This window comes from Euleptes europaea, chromosome 12 (assembly GCF_029931775.1).
Source record: "Euleptes europaea isolate rEulEur1 chromosome 12, rEulEur1.hap1, whole genome shotgun sequence".
NCBI lineage: Eukaryota > Metazoa > Chordata > Lepidosauria > Squamata > Sphaerodactylidae > Euleptes > Euleptes europaea.
Window position 1 is genome coordinate 38,553,671 of NC_079323.1, and position 19,440 is coordinate 38,573,110.

General features: G+C 41.1%; 1 protein-coding gene across 7 annotated transcripts in view; it reads left to right on the forward strand.

Moving 5' to 3' along the window:
- Positions 1–19,440, forward strand: part of PHLDB2 (pleckstrin homology like domain family B member 2) — a 67,827-nt gene that overhangs the window by 7,723 nt on the left and 40,664 nt on the right. For all 7 annotated transcript variants that reach the window (XM_056858399.1, XM_056858401.1, XM_056858400.1 and 4 more), the window contains exons 3-5: positions 9,700–10,083; positions 15,218–15,361; positions 17,547–17,684. In XM_056858399.1, coding sequence (XP_056714377.1) covers positions 9,700–10,083; positions 15,218–15,361; positions 17,547–17,684 — 666 coding nt within the window. The remainder of the gene's footprint in view (positions 1–9,699; positions 10,084–15,217; positions 15,362–17,546; positions 17,685–19,440) is intronic.

Below are 19,440 nucleotides of genomic sequence, written 5' to 3' on the forward strand. Positions count from 1 at the left end.
CTTATAAGCAGTAGAGCTTTATCTCCCAACACAGGTCATCCACCAGGGTGACAAAATCCTGTCCTGAAGCCAGACAGTAACATAACCCAGGCCTGAAGCCAGACTGAGAAAAATCCAGACAGTTCACTATATCTAGGAAATCCTGGAATTGTCCCACCATCACCCTTTCAAACACCTTGCTCAGTACTGGTAGGTTTGAGACTGGATGGTGACTATCTTCTAGATCCAGGATAGGTTTCTTTAATTGTGGATGCACCAGTTCCTGTTTCAAGGCTGAGGAAGCCACCCCCTCTCTCAAGGAGACATTAACTACCTGTTGGACCCAGTCATCCAGCCCCCTTCCCCCAACAGCAGATTTAAGCGGTCAGAAAGGGCAAAGGTCATACATATAACTAGTAGGCCTCAAACATCCAAAGATCCCGTCCACATCCCTGGACTGAATACACTGAAAAGTATCTCAAACAAGTGGACAAGTTGGCATCCAGGCTTGAACAAAGCATAATAGCTAGAACTTTTTTAGCCTCTCTTACATTCGTGTATCAACGGAAGAGCAGTTAAGTAATGAGAAATCATGCAATGTGCATGTATGAGTGAATTGTTTTTACGCTTCTTGCCTTGGCTGCCCAGTTCTATTGATTCTCAGCAAACACTCTGCTAGGGTTGCCACGTCCCTCTATGCCACCGGCGGGAGGTTTTTGGGGCGGAGCCTGAGGAGGATGGGGTTTGGGAAGGGGAGGGGCTTCAATGCCATAGAATCCAATTGCCAAAGCGGCCATTTTCTCCAGGTGAACTGATCTCTATCAGCTGGAGATCAGTTGTAATAGCAGGAGTTCTCCAGCTACTACCTGGTGGTTGGCAACCCTACTCTGCTCATATCCATTCTTAGAGCAGTTTGCTAGAAGGAGGGTCTGATGGAGTATCAAGCAATCATACTGGACATCACATGACACCCCCCCCCCCCAGTGGTGGCGCATTCTTGGAAACTGTTGATGTGTATATATAACAAATAGAGTAAGTCTGAAATGAGGAACTTGGAGAAACCAGTAATTATACTCTTATGAAAGTCTAAGGAATTACTCTTGTCTTAAATATAAGAAGGCAAAAAAATCTGTTTGTTTTGGCCATTGTTTCCCTTGCGCCATCACTTCTTAAAAACAGTCTTAATCTTGTAACATGAGGGATTGGCCTGCTGGTATTGCAAAGACTGAATGTTTACGTGTGAAGGGATTTCCTCCCTTGATTTAGTTTTCCATTTTTAGCTGTCTGCAAGGGTAATTGTCTTTCAAGCTGTTTGGTCAAAGGGTGGAAGTTGAAAACTGTGTTCAGATTATTTGAAGTAATTAAGAACCAAAATAACTGACTAGCCCAGCCCTGGAAGGAAGTGTGTGTTTATAAGAGAGACTGTTGGTTCTTCCCCCTCTCCCCGAAAAAGGTCAACTCTTCTGCAAATGTAATTTTACTGTCGTGCAACAAAGTCTCTTCATTTTGTCCCCCAGTTGAAATTCAGGCTATAATGTAATACTCACTCTGTTTTCCAAACACAAATATATCAAAACAAATGGCAATCCAGAACAATTTCCAGCAAATAAACAAGTCATTTATTTTGGCATTTTAAAAAGTTTTAACTTGAATAGTATGAATAATTAGAGAATAGACATTTTGTCACTTGAGAGGTAATTGCAACTTGCAGATACAGTTGTAAACTTTCTGGAAACTGTGAAGACATCAAGGAAGACTTTTTAACATAGTTCCCCCCTACTCCCATGAATCCCAGGAAATTTAGGGAACGTTTATACAATACTTTACGCTTATTTTACTGTATTGAGAAGACAAAAATATATTGTAGGCACAAACTGATGCTGTTAGGTGTATTTATGTGCTGTAAAATAATACATGCCTTAATTTTATAAATAAAACAATCACAAGCAAACCAAACCAAGACAGGGCTTTAAGCATCTGCACTCAGCCATTTCCCATTTACTCTGAAGTAGCCCCCACTGAAATACATGGTCTTGAAAGGTAGCTAACATGAGTTTTTTTCTAGTTGGGAAAAATTAGGAAAACTAAAGGTTAAAAATAGAAACCATCTACATGGCAGTAAGTAATATCTGATCATCAAGGCTTAGACAACATTAAGTTACCATTATCATGTAGCAATAGGTCAAACTCATGATTTAGAGAGAAAAATTCTTCAAGTAACTATTCTTACAATCTAATTAAGGGCTAGCAATACATTTGGATGTTCAGTGAAACTTTGTAATATCACCGAACCCAATACATGATGTGTGACTTTTAAAAATACTTTTCCAATACCAGTACTTTAGATTATTTACTAATAATGTCAAAAACATTAGCAGTGGTGTCATTAATAATATTGCTATATTTGAATCTTGAATCTACAGTATTTGTAGCAATGTGGATTGTCTATATTACAAGAGCAGCATTATTATTATTATTTTGAAAATTTGGCCAGCGTACTAGCCATCCTTTCTGTGGAGCCTGTTCTTAATAAATGGAAAACATTTTAGTTTGTGTTAGAAATGTTTTGTCTGGATAGCTCATGCTACTGACATGATGAAGTTTCAGCATTTACTGTTGGTAAAGAGCAGTAAGGAGAAATTGACAACTCTGCCTCCAGTGTTCAAGCTGTGTAAAATCACTTAATGTTTAAAAATTATACAGGATGCACAGTTTTACCGGTAGATGGTGCTGTATAATTAAAAATGCCTATTTGAAGCTCTGAAGATTTTTCACATCTGTAGGTAACACTACTCAGAACATTTACATTCCAAATAATCAGCAGTTACGGCAAAGAACACTGGATTATGCAAATTCATATTCTGATCCCTGCTAATTTGGACATTATAAAAGGAAGGCATAAGGATTAGCATGATGCTACAGTTCAACTGGGAGATGGTTCTGCAGTGTCATGTACAATGCACCTCTGCACACAGAACATGCGCACACTCTTTTTCTAATGATGCGTTACATACATGAGCATTTGCTGTAGATAAAGGTGCACACACACATGCGTGTGATTGTCCAGATTGCATTTATTTTCTTTTAGAAGACATCTTCTGAGTCACACAAACAGCTAATGAGATGACTCATAATATGAAATTACAATAATTATAAAACATATTTTAAAAGTTCTGAACATATTTTAAAAGTTCAGTGTCAGGCCTAAAATCAGTAGTCAGCAATAGAATGTACAGGCCAAAAGAGCAGCAGGGAATAAAAACACCGAATGCTCTTCAAAACAAAATCATTTACACATGTGAAGCTGTCGCGTAGTCCCATAAGGGTATTTGAGAATGACAGTGGGGACCTCCACTTACCAATTCCTACCATTTTCAAATGTAAAACACAAAGTAGCACCAGTCACTGCACCTACAAACATTGATATTAGAAGCCATTGAAAATCACAAGCATCAGTACAACTTTAACAGAAAAGAAGAGATTTTAAGAATGAATAAGGCTTGGCTTCCTGTCCTGAAAACCTCCAGACTAACAAGGACTACAGTCCACAATAGCCATGTGGATTAGCCTTGGATTCCACATGTTAACAGATCACTTCAGGATACAATGGTTCCACATTAACATACCACACCCTCATTAGCAAATTATCTTGATTCTTACAGGACAGTGATTTGCACATTACCTTTAATACTTTGCAGGACAATGACTCAGCTCAAACCCAACCCCCTTCTGACTATATATTACTCTTCCTACACACTTGACACTCTGAGACACTGTCCTTCAGTGTTACTTCTCTGAAGATGCCTGCCACAGCTGCTGGCGAAATGTCAGGAAAGAAAATACCAAGACCACGGTTACACAGCCCGGATAACCTACAAGAACCAATTGATATTAGTGTTTATTTTACCGGTATACGAAAACACGTTGTGTTCTGCATTAAATCTTGTATACATTCTTGAACAGCAGAAGCAAATCCCACAAGTCTTTAATGTAAAATGGACATGCCATGACCAGGCTAGCCCAGGCTAGTTTGATCTCATCAGATTTCAGAAGCCAGGCAGGGTCAACTCTGACAAGTATTGGAATGGGAGACCTCCAAGGAATACCAAGGTCATGACACAGAGGCAGGCAATAGCAAACCACCTCTGAACATCTCTTGCCTTGAAAACACCAGCAGGAGTCATCATAAGTGAGATGTGACTTGACGTCAAAAAAAAGGTACTCAGAAGTCTCCAATCATATGTGAGGACAGTTGTTCATAGCATCTGGCCACATGGTCAGTATATTCCAATATTGCATAGGAGTTCTGTGAACCAGGGAGTAGAGTAATACTTGACGATCATGCCACTTCTCTGTGTGAATTTTTTGAAGCATTCACCATGTAACACACGCTTGCGTGTTCCACTAACACAGGGGTCGGCAAACTCATTAGTCAAAAGAGCCAAATATCAACAGTACAATGCTTGAGATTTCTTTTGAGAGCCAAATTTCTTAAACTTAAACTATATAGGTAGGTACACTGTTTATTAACTTAATAAACTTTAATTAAAGTTTTAAGTCTTAATTAAACTATAGGTACACTGAATAAAACTTGATATCATATTTAATAGTGATCTTATTTATTGATAAAAATTAAATTGTAAGTCCCTGCCATTTCCCCCTCCCCGTCTGGAGTCCTCGTCTGGAGGCCTGGCCTACCGCCATAAAAGCCTATTGGTAGACCTGGCCTCTGGCTGAGTCCCATTAGGAGGCCAGGTCTACCCATTGGCTTTCTTGGCAGTAGACCTGTCCTCCGGAGGCTTATAGAAGCCAATTGGTAGACCTGGCCTCTGAAGGGGGACTTTTCCCCCTCCTTGGAGTCCAGGTCTACTGCCAAGAAAGCCAGTGGGTAGACATGGCCTCCTAATGGGACTCAGCCGGAAGCCAGGTCTACCAAAGAAAGCCCACCCCGCCCAACAGCTGATAGGTGGGGGGGCAGGAACCGCCGAGCTGCCCGCCCAGCAATCGCGCGGCTAGAGGGGAGGGGAGGCTTTAGCCTCCCAACCATTGAGGGCAAGGGAAAGGGGGACCCGGCCATTCTCCATGGTGGTGGGGGGGAGACAGCGCGCCCACTCTCTCTCTCTCTCAGGTGCGCCGGCTCCGCAGCCCGGCTGTCGGCGCGAGCGGGCGCAAGAGCAGGGGCTCCGAACCAAGTTCGGAGAGCCGCACTCAACGGGCCAAAGAGCCGCATGCGGCTCTGGAGCCGCAGTTTTGAGACCCCTGCACTAACATTTATATTGTCTCTTCCTAGCTTCTTTAATTGAAAGTACTTAGATATGTTTCAGAAGCATGTGGGTTAGGATGTTTGTGGGGATTATCGCTTCCAAGTGATGTGATATGCTGTCAATACCATCCTAAGCATATTCACACCCATCTAAGTCCATTGAAGTCAGTGGTATCAGTAGTGTGCTGTTCTGCATGGCCATGCATTGTGTTGCTCAAATGCTGCACAAGAAAAGGAAGAAACGTGAATCCACTGGTCAACTTAACTGGATCTGGAGATCACTGGGTGGCACCAATAAGAAAGGACTGGCAGCAGAATCTATCCGTGATGAGAGAAGGGATGATGGCTCATAGGGAACATCTACTGAGCACAGGAGCTGGAGCATAGTTTAAGGGAAAGGGCTATAGGATGTTAACAAATAAAGGGTATCTTATCTATAAACCCTTCTGTGAAATAAGTAAAAGCAGTAGTGTATCACTATGATTCCTGAGGACTTGCAGAATTTCTTGGATATGGATTAATACATAAGAAAACCCTAATAGATCAGCAGAGATTAGAGATGTTTCACTTCATATGTTTTCATATTCTGCAGATGAAGGATTTACATGCCTTGTTGAAATGCAACATGCTAGCAGTGCTGTATAGAGAGCCAGTGTAGTGTAGTAGTTAATAGCAGTGGACTCTAATCTGGAGAACTAGGTTTGATTCCTCATTCTTCCACATGAAACCTGCTGAGTGACCCTGGGCCAGTCCAAGTTTTCTCAGAACTGTCTCAGCCCCACCTATCTCACAAGGTGCCTGTTGTGGGGAGAGGAAGGGAATGTGATTGTGCGCCGCTTTGAGACTCCTTTAAGGTTGAGAAAAGCGGGACACAAAAACTTACTCTTCTTCTTCCTTATATAGCTCTTTTTTGCGGTTAGACCTGTAGTCTGAAATCTTGAACTCTAGGTATATTAAGGCACCAATGAATCCCAGATCCATCAGAAGAGGAACAAAGTAACACATAATTAGTCATGATTTTTTTACAAATATCCAAGGCATAGTGACTGGTATTCAAATTAATAATATAATGTAATGCTTTGGAACGTTTGGACAGTTTCATGTAAATTTTAGTAATCCTTCCAGCAATCCTGTAAAATACACTAACCTTCCCATTGCAGATGAGCTGCTTCTAATAAGTAGCCACTTGCTTTAGAGGCACCCTGTGAATTCATGATCAAGGAAGGATTTGAATCAGGCCTTCCAAGCTTACATTTTTAAGTCATAAGAACGTAAGAAGACCCTTGCTGGATCAGATCGGTGGTCCATCTAATCAAGCATCCTGTAATTCACTGTATCCAACGAGTTATTTTGGAGGACCAACAAGGGCTGGGGCCTTCCCCTGATGTTGCCTCCTGGCACTGGTATTCAGAGGTTTACTGCTTCAAGTGTGGAGGTTTCCTTTATTCACCACGGCCAGTAGCCACTGATGGACCCTCACTACTCCACCTCTCACCAATAGGTTTTATTAGACTACAAAACTCATCATGCAAGGTCACTGGGATCACAGTATACCTGTGTGTTGAATATTACAGGTGTACAAGTCTGCTTTCTAGATTTGGTATATAATTCCACTTTTACAAAATATAGATTTCATCTCAAATTTCTTTGGAGGCAGTAGTTGGTGGCAATCTTAGTATGGAGCTGAGAGCCCAAGACCTAGCCTGGACCAAGACTATATGCACATTTGCTTATGAGCAGTCATTTTATATTAAATTCCATTCTGCAGTATAAAGGAAGTCTGCAGGTCCAGGCCCCTTGCTTTAAAATAATGTTTTGCTGATGGTCTAGTGTTGTGCTTAATGAGCGCCAGTCTGTTGAGAAGTATTTAGAACTTGCTGAAGGTCTTACATTCAGTGAGGCTTGCAGAGGAGGAACTATTGATGGGTTGTGCCCTTTGATTCTCAAATCCTCACAACCAATACCGTTCAGTAATTTGATCTGCTTTATATTTGAATACACACACTTCTAGAAATTAAAAATAACCTTTTGATTTTGCGTGCACTGGTATTCTCAGCAAATATCCCAGATCCCGCTTGCAGTTTCTGCAGTATTTTCCTAACTTACAAAGCAGCCTTTAAATTTATGGCCTGAATTGAAGAATGCAGGTGCAGTGAAACGGGGACTAGCTGGCTGCCAAAAGAGTGATGAGAAGAGACAGCACAAAATAGCAGCCGACAGAACTTCCTGTGCATAAGCTCCCTAATACCGGATTGCACATGTTGAAATAGAAACGAGGCAACATATTCTCTTATTACTAGTGCACGAGCACTGTAGCAAAGGAAGCTAATTTTTTGCTAGACGCAGAGACATTCTTGAACATACGGACATTCAAGAACTTGTGATTCCTTATGTGTTCACGTTTGTCAGTCTCAAATTAAAAAAATCTTACATTTGCCTTAAATTGTGTGACGTTTCTGTATGGGCATTTTGGATTTAAATAGTCTGCAGTTATGTTTGGAAGGCTTCCAACGCACGGAGGGCTGGAAGTGAGTTTTCAAAAACACTGACCTTCTCGAGATTTTCTAATGATGTTAATCAGCTTTAAAGCTGCAGAGCACAATGGGCTGGTATCTATTGTAGACTTTGCTATCAGACCTTGTAAATGATGGAAGTTCCACTCCTGTGGTGGAGCTAGGCTAGTTGTGTGAGCTACAACTTGATATGTCCTGTGTGTTCCAAAGAGTGGGTGAGGAGAGATGCCGAAAAGCAACACATCCTGTCGCTGTCTGTGGGGGTGGACTGGGCGATCCAGTGTTGTTTACCCCAGCAGTTGAGGTTGCGGTGAAGGTAGCAAAAGTCCCAGCAAAGGGCCCCGTCGTCACAGCATCAGCAGATGGATAAACGCTGGAGTTCCTGGCCGGCAGTCAGGCGGTGTTTTCAGAAATGGGTGGCCTGCACAAAGGACAAAGGCTTACGGGGGAGAAAGCAAAGACGGGCTAACCCCATGAAGAGGGAGCTGGAGGCTTGTGGAGCAAATGCTTGGAGGGGACAAAGGAATTTTGAGGTGCAACAGTTTCGTTGTCATGCTGTCTTTTGTAGTTTGCTGTCTTGCCTGATTTGAGGGGGAGGGGAAAGAGAAGGGAGGTCAAGTCAAGACCGGATAATTTAAAAAGAATGCGCTGTGGCCAGTAGCACCACAGATGTAGTTTAGCTAGATTCATATTTGTCTATCACAAACAGTAAGACAAAAGTACAGATCTGGTGAGAGTAATAATTTAGCTTATGGGGAAGACACTGAGCTCTTGTTACGTACATGCATATTTTTCATGAACACACAGCCTAGTTGGTTTTGGGGCTTTCCTCCCCACTCCCCCAGCAGAATCAAAAGTGTTCCTATTCTTTCTACAAGCTTCCTAAATATCCAGGGCTGTTTTTACTGAGATTAGAGCTGTGCATTTCTTTGGAATTAAGCCCCAATGGGCTTTACATCTGAGCAAAGCTGCATGGTACTTCCATGTTTTTGCATTTTCTTACTTCTAAATTTGGGTTTAGCTAAGTCTCCAAGAAATACAGCTGTGCTGGTTGCCATGGTGAATATTGGGCTAAAAGGAAACTATAAAAATTGGGCAGCTGACTGGCAAAGCTTTTCCCTACTTGTAGTTAAGAAAATTGGCACAGAATGTATTCATTGTTGCAGCTGCTTAATGCAAAAGATAAAGCTATAACATGATGTTTCCCTTGTATTCTGACCCCACCATCCTTCGAAAGATAATGTGACTTCATACAGTATTTGAAGGTGCACAAAGCCTTTTGTTAGTGAGTTTCTTCCATCCATAAAGCATTGTAATTCAGTCTTGGTTTTTTTACAATTATGTGCACTGCACAAATTTAAAGTATTCATATTTTAAAATGTAAGCCCAGATAAATATTTACAAAATTTCTCAACAGGAATGATTTATAGATCACACAAATTGATATACTTTAGTGGAATTACCGAAATTTTGCATAGATTTCTATCATTAAGATGTCCTGTAGAATATTAAATTGTACAGATTTTACATTCTGTTTACAGAAATCACGTTATTTGTTTGATGTTCTTATCAAAAGTGATACATTTACAGTGGTTAAGGCAATTCTGAAAGTATCTGGACTGCTAACATTGCATTCTGTAAAGTTTCAGTCCAATATTAAAGACATATGTTGCAGATGTAATATATTTTAATATTCATGTTTTTTTCAGAAAAATAATTTAGAATCCAAACATCAATTTTAGTTACATCATATGATACCATGTGGGTCTTTTCCATCTTGTGCATTTTTTATTAATTTATGTTGTACATTCTATTTTGGATCAGTGTACCAATTTTAGTGTATTTATCATCAGATCCTGAACTTATCATCTTCTATCAAGTACCACTTCTGTATATATTCTGTCCTTCATTGTTATTATTTTTCATCCTTTCTTTTAACATTAGGAGCGCCAACGGTTGGAGACCATACTTAACCTGTGTGCGGAATATTCCAAACCTGACAATGACTCTGTAACTGTAACAACCGTTGCTGATGTTCAAAAAATTAATAAAGAACTTGAAAAGCTTCAGTTTTCAGATGAAGATTCTGTATTTGAAGATTCCCAGATGACTTCAGAAACAAGGATCAGAAATCATTTGCAACTGCCAACAGGCGATTCTGACTTCTCAGAATTCAGTGATCTTGGTCAAAACGTTATGGAGTTCCTTTCCTTTAGAGGGATCAGAACAAATAAACATTTAAATGAAAACAGGACAACTTCACCATTACCTCCTTGTGCCTTTCTGAAGAATGTCAGTGAATCTTCTTATTTAAGCATCATGCCAAAGGTAATAGCAAAATATTATATAGAGGATAAATTATTGGAAATTTTAAAATAGTTAAAATGTTGAATTCAGATTATAAGTGTATGTCTGGTATTTTTTAAAAGTTTGTGCTAGGAGCTATCAGTTTTGTGAACACATTCCAGAAAAGTGCTCAGTTGCTCCATTTCCTCTTTCCTGAATTCCTGTAGAAAGGGAGTTTCCAAAGCCAACTATCTGTGATTGGCTGCAAACAGAAGAGCTTTCCAGCTGCCACCACTAAATAGTGACCACAGAGTGAAGCCCCATTTCATGTAGTGCTAGCTAAGCACAGGACAGGTGGGAAGCTAGCTTTCTCTTGGCTATCACACTATCAGTGCACTCGGGGGGGGGGACTCCTTTGGAGGCAGCGCTTGTGGTGTGCAAAGTGGCACAAACACAGGTGTTGGGGCACTTACACTGGCCCGTCTGGACCACAGCGGCAGCAGCATGGCCATTCGGACACCAGCGTGGCCTCCTACCTGCGTTCTCCAGCACAAGTCCCCGCGCTGGCACTCCCAGGGTGTTCTGGAGGGCGGAGCTGCCATTAGGCAGCTTCCTAAGACCTTTCACACTGGGAATGCCCCCTAACGCAACGGCATTGCTGTGATACCATTATTGGTGGCACAGCATCGCTCTTTGCAATGGGACTTTCCCCCTACTTTCGTGTTTTTTAAAAATAACCCCCCCTTTATTTCCACCCCAGCAGCCGTGAAACCTCACTGGTGGCGCTGCAGCACTGCTGTGGCCACGTCATCCCCTGCCACTGCGGCTCTCAGGAATGGGCTGTATGGTGGTGTCCTGGATCTAGACTGGCCCTCAACCCCATCTGACATGCCAGATGGGAAGAACAATATTTTCCCCTTAAGAGATCATAATGAGGACAATAGCCAAAAATAAAAGTGGAGGAGGGAGGAGCCATGGTCAGCTTTTTCTCAGTGTAGACTCTTGGTTCAAATAAGGATGAAAATAATTTTAAATCTGATCATTTTTACACTCTTGGCCATTATATATATATATATATAAGAAAAGTAATTCCCTGAGATGGTGTCATTCACATGGGGTTCTCTGGTTAGTCTGTCCATCCACATGTCATGTGAAATTATTCTAAACTGTTAATAGTCAATTTTAGCATTCTCCATTAACATACTGGCCATCGTGTTCTTCGCTTAGCCTTATAGGTGACGGAAGCCCTTTCCTTTTATAAATGATGAATAAATTAGACTTCAAAATAATGAGCTTTTATTTAATTGTTCTGTTTAATTGGCCTCTAGTTTTCCTGAATTGGGTTAAACTGTATTTATAGTAATTACAGGTAACCTTTCAAAACCTCTTTCATCCCTTGCTTCCAACCCCCTTCTCCATGTTTTGTTTTAAACTCTGGTTGGGGCTGACAGGCTTTCTTAAAGAGATATCTGTTCAAGCACTTTGCTCATACCCGGGGCCTCCATAATTTCTGCACCCTTGTTTGAAATACACACTGAAAAATATCCTTCTGCCCTCCCCTGTAACAGATATGGAGAGGAAGAAACAAGACAGATGGAGGGAAGAATCCCCTTCTTCCTGCCTCTTATCTTACCCACTTAGAAATACCAGGAAAGACAGAGCAGTGCTTGCTCTGTTCCTCTTTGGTGTTTCTCATTATTGGAGTTTGAAAGCCAATCTTTGGATGAACTATAAGCATGTTCATAGATATACACATTTAAGTAAATCACATAATGACATAATAACATAATGGTTATGGGTTGGATCCAGCAGTGAGGTGTAGTGGTTAAGAGCGACAGACTCTAATCTGGAGAACCGGGTTGGTTTCCCCACTTCTCCACATGAAGCCTGCTGGGTGACCTTGGGCCAGTCACAGATCTCAAAGAACGCTCTCACCCCCACCTACCTCACAAGGTGTTTGTTGTGGGGAGAGGAAGGGAAGGCGATTGGAAGCCACTTTGAGACTTAGATCAGCCTCTGTACCAGATGACTGCAGAATGGCCAATGTAACTCTCATTTATTAAAAAAAGTTCCAGGGGGGACCCAGGAAATTACAGGCCAGTTAGTTTAACATCTGTTCCAGGTAAATTGATGGAAAGCATTATTAAAGATAGAATTGTCAAGCATATAGAAGGGCAGGGCCTGCTGAGCAAAAACCAACATGGCTTCTGTAAGGTATGCCTTGTCTCACTAATCTTTTAGAGTTTTTTGAAAGTGTCATTAAACATGTGGAAAGGAATGAGCCTGTGAGCATTGTGTCTTTGGATTCCCAAAAGGCTTTTGACAAAGTCCCCCAACAAAGACTGCTAAGCAAACTTCATAGTCATGGAATAAGAGGACAAGTCTTATCCCATGGGATAAGAGGACAATCCTGGGATAAGAAGACAAGTCCTCTTATGGATTGAGAGCTGGCTGAAAAATAGGAAGCAGAGAGTAGGAATCAATGGTCAGTTCTCACAATGGAGGGATGAGAGCAGTGGGGACCAGTGTTGGGACCAGTGCTTCTTAACCTGTTCATCAATGACCTGGAGTTGGGGGTGAATAGCAAGGTGGCCAAGTTTGCAGATGACACTAAATTATTTAGGGTGGTTAAAACAAAATCAGACTGTGAACTCCAAACGGATCTCTCCAAACTGGAGGAATGAGCATTAAAACAGCAAATGAGATTCAATGAGAGCAACTGTAAAGTGATGCATATTGGGGCAAAAAATCCCAACTTCATATATACTCTGATAGGATCAGTGCTGGCAGCAACATACCCAAAAAAGGGATCTTGGGGTAGTAGATAGCTCGATGAAGATGCCAACCCAGTGTGCATCTGCTGGGAAAAATGCAAATTCCATGCTGGCCATAATTAGGCAAGGAATAGAGAATAAAACTGCTGCTATCATACTGCCCTTGTACAAATCTATGGTGAGACCACACTTGGAATACTGTCTACAGTTCTGGTCACCACACCTAAAAACGGATATTGTAGAGCTTGAGAAGGGGCAGAAAAGAACAACCAAAATGATCAGGGGGCTAGAGCAACTGCCCTATGAGAAGCAGTTAAAACACTTAGGGCTGTTTAGCTTGGAAAGAAGGCGGTTAAGGGGAGATGATAGTGGTCTATAGAATTATGCATGGTATGGAGAGAGTGGACAGGGAGAAGCTTTTCTCCCTCTCAGAACACTAGAACACGGGGTCATCTCCTGAAGCTGGAGGGTGAGAGATTCAAAACAGATAAAAGGAAGTATTTCTTCACACATGGCATAGTTACATTGTGGAACTCCCTGCCCCAGGATGTGGTGATGGTTGCCAACTTGGAAGGCTTTAAGAAGGGAGTGGACATGTTCATGGAGGATAGGGCTATTCTTGGCTACTAGTAAAAATGGTACTAGTCATGATGCATACCTATTCTCTCCAGGATAAGAGGAGCATTCCTTCCTCCCTCCCTCCCTCCCTCCCTCCCTCCCTCCCTCCCTCTCTCTCTCTCTCTCTCTCTCTCTCTCTCTCTCTCTCTCTCTCTCTCTCTCTCTCTCTCTCTCTCTCTCCCTTCCTTCCTTCCTTCCTTCCTTCCTTCCTTCCTTCCTTCCTTCCTTCCTTCCTTCCTTCCTTCCTTCCTTCCTTTCTCTTTTTATAGCTTGACAGCATCTAGCCATTTTCCAGTTCTCTGCCTAAAAAGGTAAAGGTAACAGTTCCCTGTCCAAGCACCGGGTCATTCCTGACCCATGGGGTGATGTCACATCCCGACGTTTACTAGGCAGACTTTGTTTTACGGGGTGGTTTGCCAGTTCCTTCCCCAGTCATCTTCTTTTCACCCCCAGCAAGCTGGGTACCCATTTGACCGACCTCGGAAGGATGGAAGGCTGAGTCAACCTTGAGCTGGCTACCTGAAACCAACTTCCGTGGGGATTGAACTCAGGTTGTGAGCAGAGCTTGGATTGCAGTACTGCAGCTTACCACTCTGCACCACTGGGCTCCCTAGTTCTCTGCCTACTCCTTTTGTAATTGGCTTCTTTGAGAATAAAATAATTAGGAGGGAAAAGATTACTTTGGTTCATTTTGTTTTGGATTTCTAATATGAAGGAATTTATAAAATTATTTACAGGGAAATAATTTTATAAGTTCTATAATTTACTTCTACGTCCTGTTGAGAAATAAAATGATTTAAAATTTAAAAAATTGCCCTTTACCCTGCCCAGTTTTTCTCATTTTATCTAAAATGCTTAGTGCCTAATATGTTCTATTACAGAGTAACCCATTTGTCTTTACTGGCACCTCTATAGAGTAAGGAATTCAAGGACTGCAGCCTGTAGCATGTCCTTGTGATTATTCTTTGCTACCCTTAAGTAAGAGATCCTGTTTTTAATCCTTCCTTAGGAAGATGAAATCCAAGACTCAGTGTCGGTGTTACCCAAGTAGGATACTAGTGAAAAGGAGGCTTTCCTGCTAGGATTACTAGAGCTAATAAAGAAAACAGTTTATTAGACCGGTCTTTGTTATATCAGAATAATAGTCACTTGCCATTTTAAAAAATATTATAAAATTCTAGAACTCTATCTACTAAGTAGCATTGCTCAATTTGAGAGTAGAAAAATATACAGTTTAATGAGACTGTAAAATGAAGAATTGGGAATGGGATCTGGGCCTGGATTTAATTCTAATATGGAGATATATTATGCAAGTAATTTGACATCTTGATACAATTAGGTCTCCATGAAAAGAAAAAGTAGTTTGGAGTTTTGCAGTGTAATCCTACATTCACTGAAATCAGATGGTTTAGAAGAATATAACTCTGCTTGGGACTGTACTGTAAATCTTTTTCTGTGCTAAGGAGTTTGATGCAGGAAATAGTTGTTGCCTGAAGGCATCCCTGATGCTAGTTTATTTTTTTTAATTTGCAAATATTGTCCAATAACTAAATGGATGTGGAAGACAAGGGGCAGGAAAGTTGAAGTGTTCTTGAAGAATATGTCAAAACAATATGGATAAAGAAAATCCATTTTACATTGTGATTGTTGACATTGCTAAAACCTTATTGATATAAGCAAAATTTTATTTTTAGCATCTTCTAGTTAATACTCAGGAAAAATAAAAAATAAGTGATGCACAATTTGAGCACTTAATTAAAAAGAACAATATTGATTTATTGTAGACAGCAGAATGCATAAGCGATGAACAACGAGCATTGGAGCTTAATCAGATGGAAGAACAGCGCATTATAATACTGAATAACTTGGAAGAACTTGAACAAAAGATTAAAGATTTAAATGATCAGATGGATGAATCCTCCAGAGAGGTATAACAACATAAGTTTGCTGTTTGAATATTATTTTATCTCATTTAATAATCTAGTTTGCTATATGAAAATGCACATATATTGGAGACATTTAGGCAGACTGAAAGACACATAGAAACACATCAAAGACAAGAGTATTTAGTGTACTACCACACAGAAGGATACGAGACTGCCTCCTTCGTTAATTGTACACTCATGGAACAAGTTTATCAGCCCTAGGACTGCCAAGCCCCCAGTAGGGATGGGGGGATCCCCTGTGCCCTGCTCCTGTTCCCCACCACAGCTCTGAGTAGTAACGAGAGAAAATACCCCCCCTTGCCACGTGACTCTGACAAAACCATAGATTTTCTGGTTATTCCTAAAATCACCTATATCACTTCCTGGTTTTTCCCGGAATTTCCCCTCGATCTCCCTGTCTGTCAATCCTAATCAGCACTGAAGTCATATAACAATAGATATCCAAACTTCGGGCTTTTCATGTTATGTGCATCTTAAAATAGCAATCACTGAACTTAAAAAGGTAAAGGTCCCCTGTGCAAGCACCGGGTCATTCCTGACCCATGGGGTGACGTCACATCCCGACGTTTCCTAGGCAGACTTTGTTTACGGGGTGGTTTGCCAGTGCCTTCCCCAGTCATTTTCCCTTTACCCCCAGCAGCAAGCTGGGTACTCATTTTACCAACCTTGGAAGGATGGAAGGCTGAGTCAACCTTGAGCCATGCTACCTGAAACCGACTTCCATTGGGATCGAACTCAGGTCATGAGCAGAGCTTGGACTGCAATACTGCAGCTTACCACTCTGCGCCACGGGGTTCCTAATTACTAAACTTACTGATGGGAAAAAGATAAAAATCAATTTAGGAATGTAAATTTGAATTAGATTTTTAATCTTTGTTATGTAAAGTGTCTCTTTAAAAAATGTGTTTTCAAATGAAGCCTGAATAAGGTGCCTCTCAGTGGTCTCTGGTTTATAACTGCGCTTTGGTCACTTAGTTGTGACAGTTAAATGCAGACTGTGGTTTTCTGGGTAATACCAAGCTGGGGTTTCAAACTATTTTCTAACTGGTTTGTTATTAGACCCAAGTATGGTTTATTGTGATATCTGAAACAAAACCACAGTTTGAGTAGTACTGCCCCTTGCAACTGCTGTGAGGTGAAAAAACGTAAGAGAAAGGCAAATTTACCAGCAAATTGGTATTTGTTACTTATGATCAGTAGATTAGCTAGTTAAAGTCATTTACACATGCCAGTGTTTTAAAAAAAATGGATTATTGTGACATCTGAATGTGGCTGTAATTTCTGGAAACTAAACTAATTTGGTCTCATTCCGTTTGGTTTTCTGTGAAAAAGAGTGGAGTTTTTGGTGAAATGTCTGATTCAAGGGCAAGCATGCTAAATATTTATTTTTAGATATTCCTTTGTTGTGTTTGCTTTCTTCTGATGTGCCATAACACATTGTGTACTGCATTTGTTTACTGAGGCAAATTATGAATTTTATGAATCTGCTAACCAAGCTCCATCAATACTTCCTTGACTGTTCACTGACTTACCCCTTAGCAGAGCATGACCAGGTGGACAAAGGCTGCAGTCAAAAAGACACCAACAACGCAGTCCTAAGGAGAGTTACTCCAGCCTAAGCCCATTGAAAGTAACTATCTTTACCAATGGTGCAAACTTCCAAGTTCACACGTGCCTCTCAAGCCATTCAACCCTTTTCCTGTGCTTGCTGTGCACGTGTGAAAAGCAAAAAAGTTCTATATGTGTTTTTACCAGGATATGTAGGAAAATTAATTTAGAATTGCATTTCAGACCTTGCACTATGCATGCAGGATTTGGGTCTTCTGTTGAGTATAATTAGTAATCTTAAAGTGGGGGTGGGAATAGCTGTTCCGCAAGTGGCCAACATAATATTTCACCACAAGGAAGTTGCAGAATCACAAGGAAAAGCAAAAAGGAGAACTGGAAAGCCTTTGGGGGAAATAATCAGCTTGGGACTGATTTCAGTATTTATTTTTTCTCAGTTTACTTTTTGCATATCTGTATAAAAAGATCTCAAGAAGTTTCACGTAACAGCTTACACCAGCAGTGTTTTTTAATGCAACATGCACAAATAAGTCTCCCAAAATCATACTGCAGAATTTCTTAGTGAGCAGGACTGAGGCTGAGAATTTCTTTGTGTTCTTAGATGGATATGGAATGTGCCTTATTGGATGGGGAGCAAAAATCTGAAACAGCTGAACTTCTTAAGGAGAAGGAAATACTGGATCATTTAAACAGGAAAATAGCAGAACTGGAGAGAAATGTTATTGGCGAGAAGACCAAGGTAAATAATGATATGATGTCCACAATTTTTGCACAGAATTGGAGTTTCATCAAACAGTACTTGTAAAATAATGCCTCAGGGATACAATGTTTTAATTTAAAATAATCTCATTTGCTGATTCCTCTTTAGAGTTCATGGAAACTCTAACAAGTCACAGGGACCAGACGGTATTCATCCTAGAGTTCTCCAAGAACTCAAATGGGAAATTGCTGAACTTCTAACAAATATATATAATATGTCCCTTTGATCATCCTCTGTACCAGAAAACTGGAGAATGGCCAATGTAACACCCATTTATAAAAAAGGTTCCAGGGGGGACCCAGGAAATTACAGGCTAGTTATCTTAACGTCTGTTCCGGGTAAATTGGTGGAAAGCATTATTAAAGATAGAATTGTCAAGCATATAGAAGGGCAAGGTCTGCTGGGCAAAACCCAACATGGCTTCTGTAAGGGTAGGTCCTGTCTCACTAACCTATTAGAGTTTTTTTGAAAGCGTCAATAAACATGTGGACAGGAATGAGCCTGTGGATATTATGTATTTGGATTTCCAAAAAGCTTTTGACAAAGTCCCCCACCAAAGACTGCTAAGCAAACTTCATAGTCACGAGATAAGAGGACAAGTCCTCTTATGGATTGAGAGCTGGCTGAAAAATAGGAAGCAGAGAGCAGGAATCAATGGTCAGTTCTCACAATGGCGGGATGTGAGCAGTGGGGTGCCTCAGGTATCTGTGTTGGGACCGGTGCTTTTCAACCTGTTCATCAATGACCTGGAGTTGGGTTTAAACAGTGAAGTAGCCAAGTTTGCAGATGACACCAAATTATTTAGGTTGGTTAAAACAAAATCAGACTGTGAAGAGCTCCAGAAGGATCTCTATATACTGGAAGAATGGGCATTAAAATGGCAAATGAGTTTCAGTGTGAGTAAGTGTAAAGTGATGCATATTGGGGCAAAAAATCCCAACTTCACATATACACTGATGGGATCTGTGCTGGCAGCGACAGACCAAGAAAGGGATCTTGGGGTGGTAGTGGATAGCTCAATGAAGATGTCAACCCAGTGAGCGGCTGCTGTAAAAAAGGCAAATTCCATGCTGGCCATAATTAGACGAGGAATAGAGAATAACACTGCTGATATCATACTGCCCTTGTACAAATCTATGGTGAGACCACACTTGGAATACTGTGTACAGTTCTGGTCACCACACCTAAAAAAGGATATTACAGAGCTTGAGAAGGTGCAGAAAAGAGCAACCAAAATGATCAGGGGACTAGAGCAACCGTCCTATGGGGAGCAGTTAGGACGCTTAAGGCTGTTTAGCTTGGAAAGAAGGCGGCTAAGGGGAGACATGATAGTGGTCTATAAAATTATGCATGGTTTGGAGAGAGTGGACAGGGAGAAGTTTTTCTCCCTCTCCCATAATACTAGAACACGGGGTCATCTGCTAAAGCTGGAGGGTGAGAGATTCAAAACAGGAAGTATTTTTTCACACATCGCATAGTTAAATTGTGGAACTCCCTGCCCCAGGATGTGGTGATGGCTGCCAGCTTGGAGGGCTTTAAGAGGGGAAAGGAGTAGGAATTAGGGAGTAGGAAAATGGCAGGTAGAGGAAGAAGTGTGTCCCCTGCCCCTTTTCAGTTCCACATTGTCCACTCCCCAAACTGCTTCCAGTAAAAGAAAAAGAATAACAGAGGATCGGTCAATGCATTTGTATGTATCATCTTGCCACGCAAGAGTAGGGACACCCGCTAACAAAAG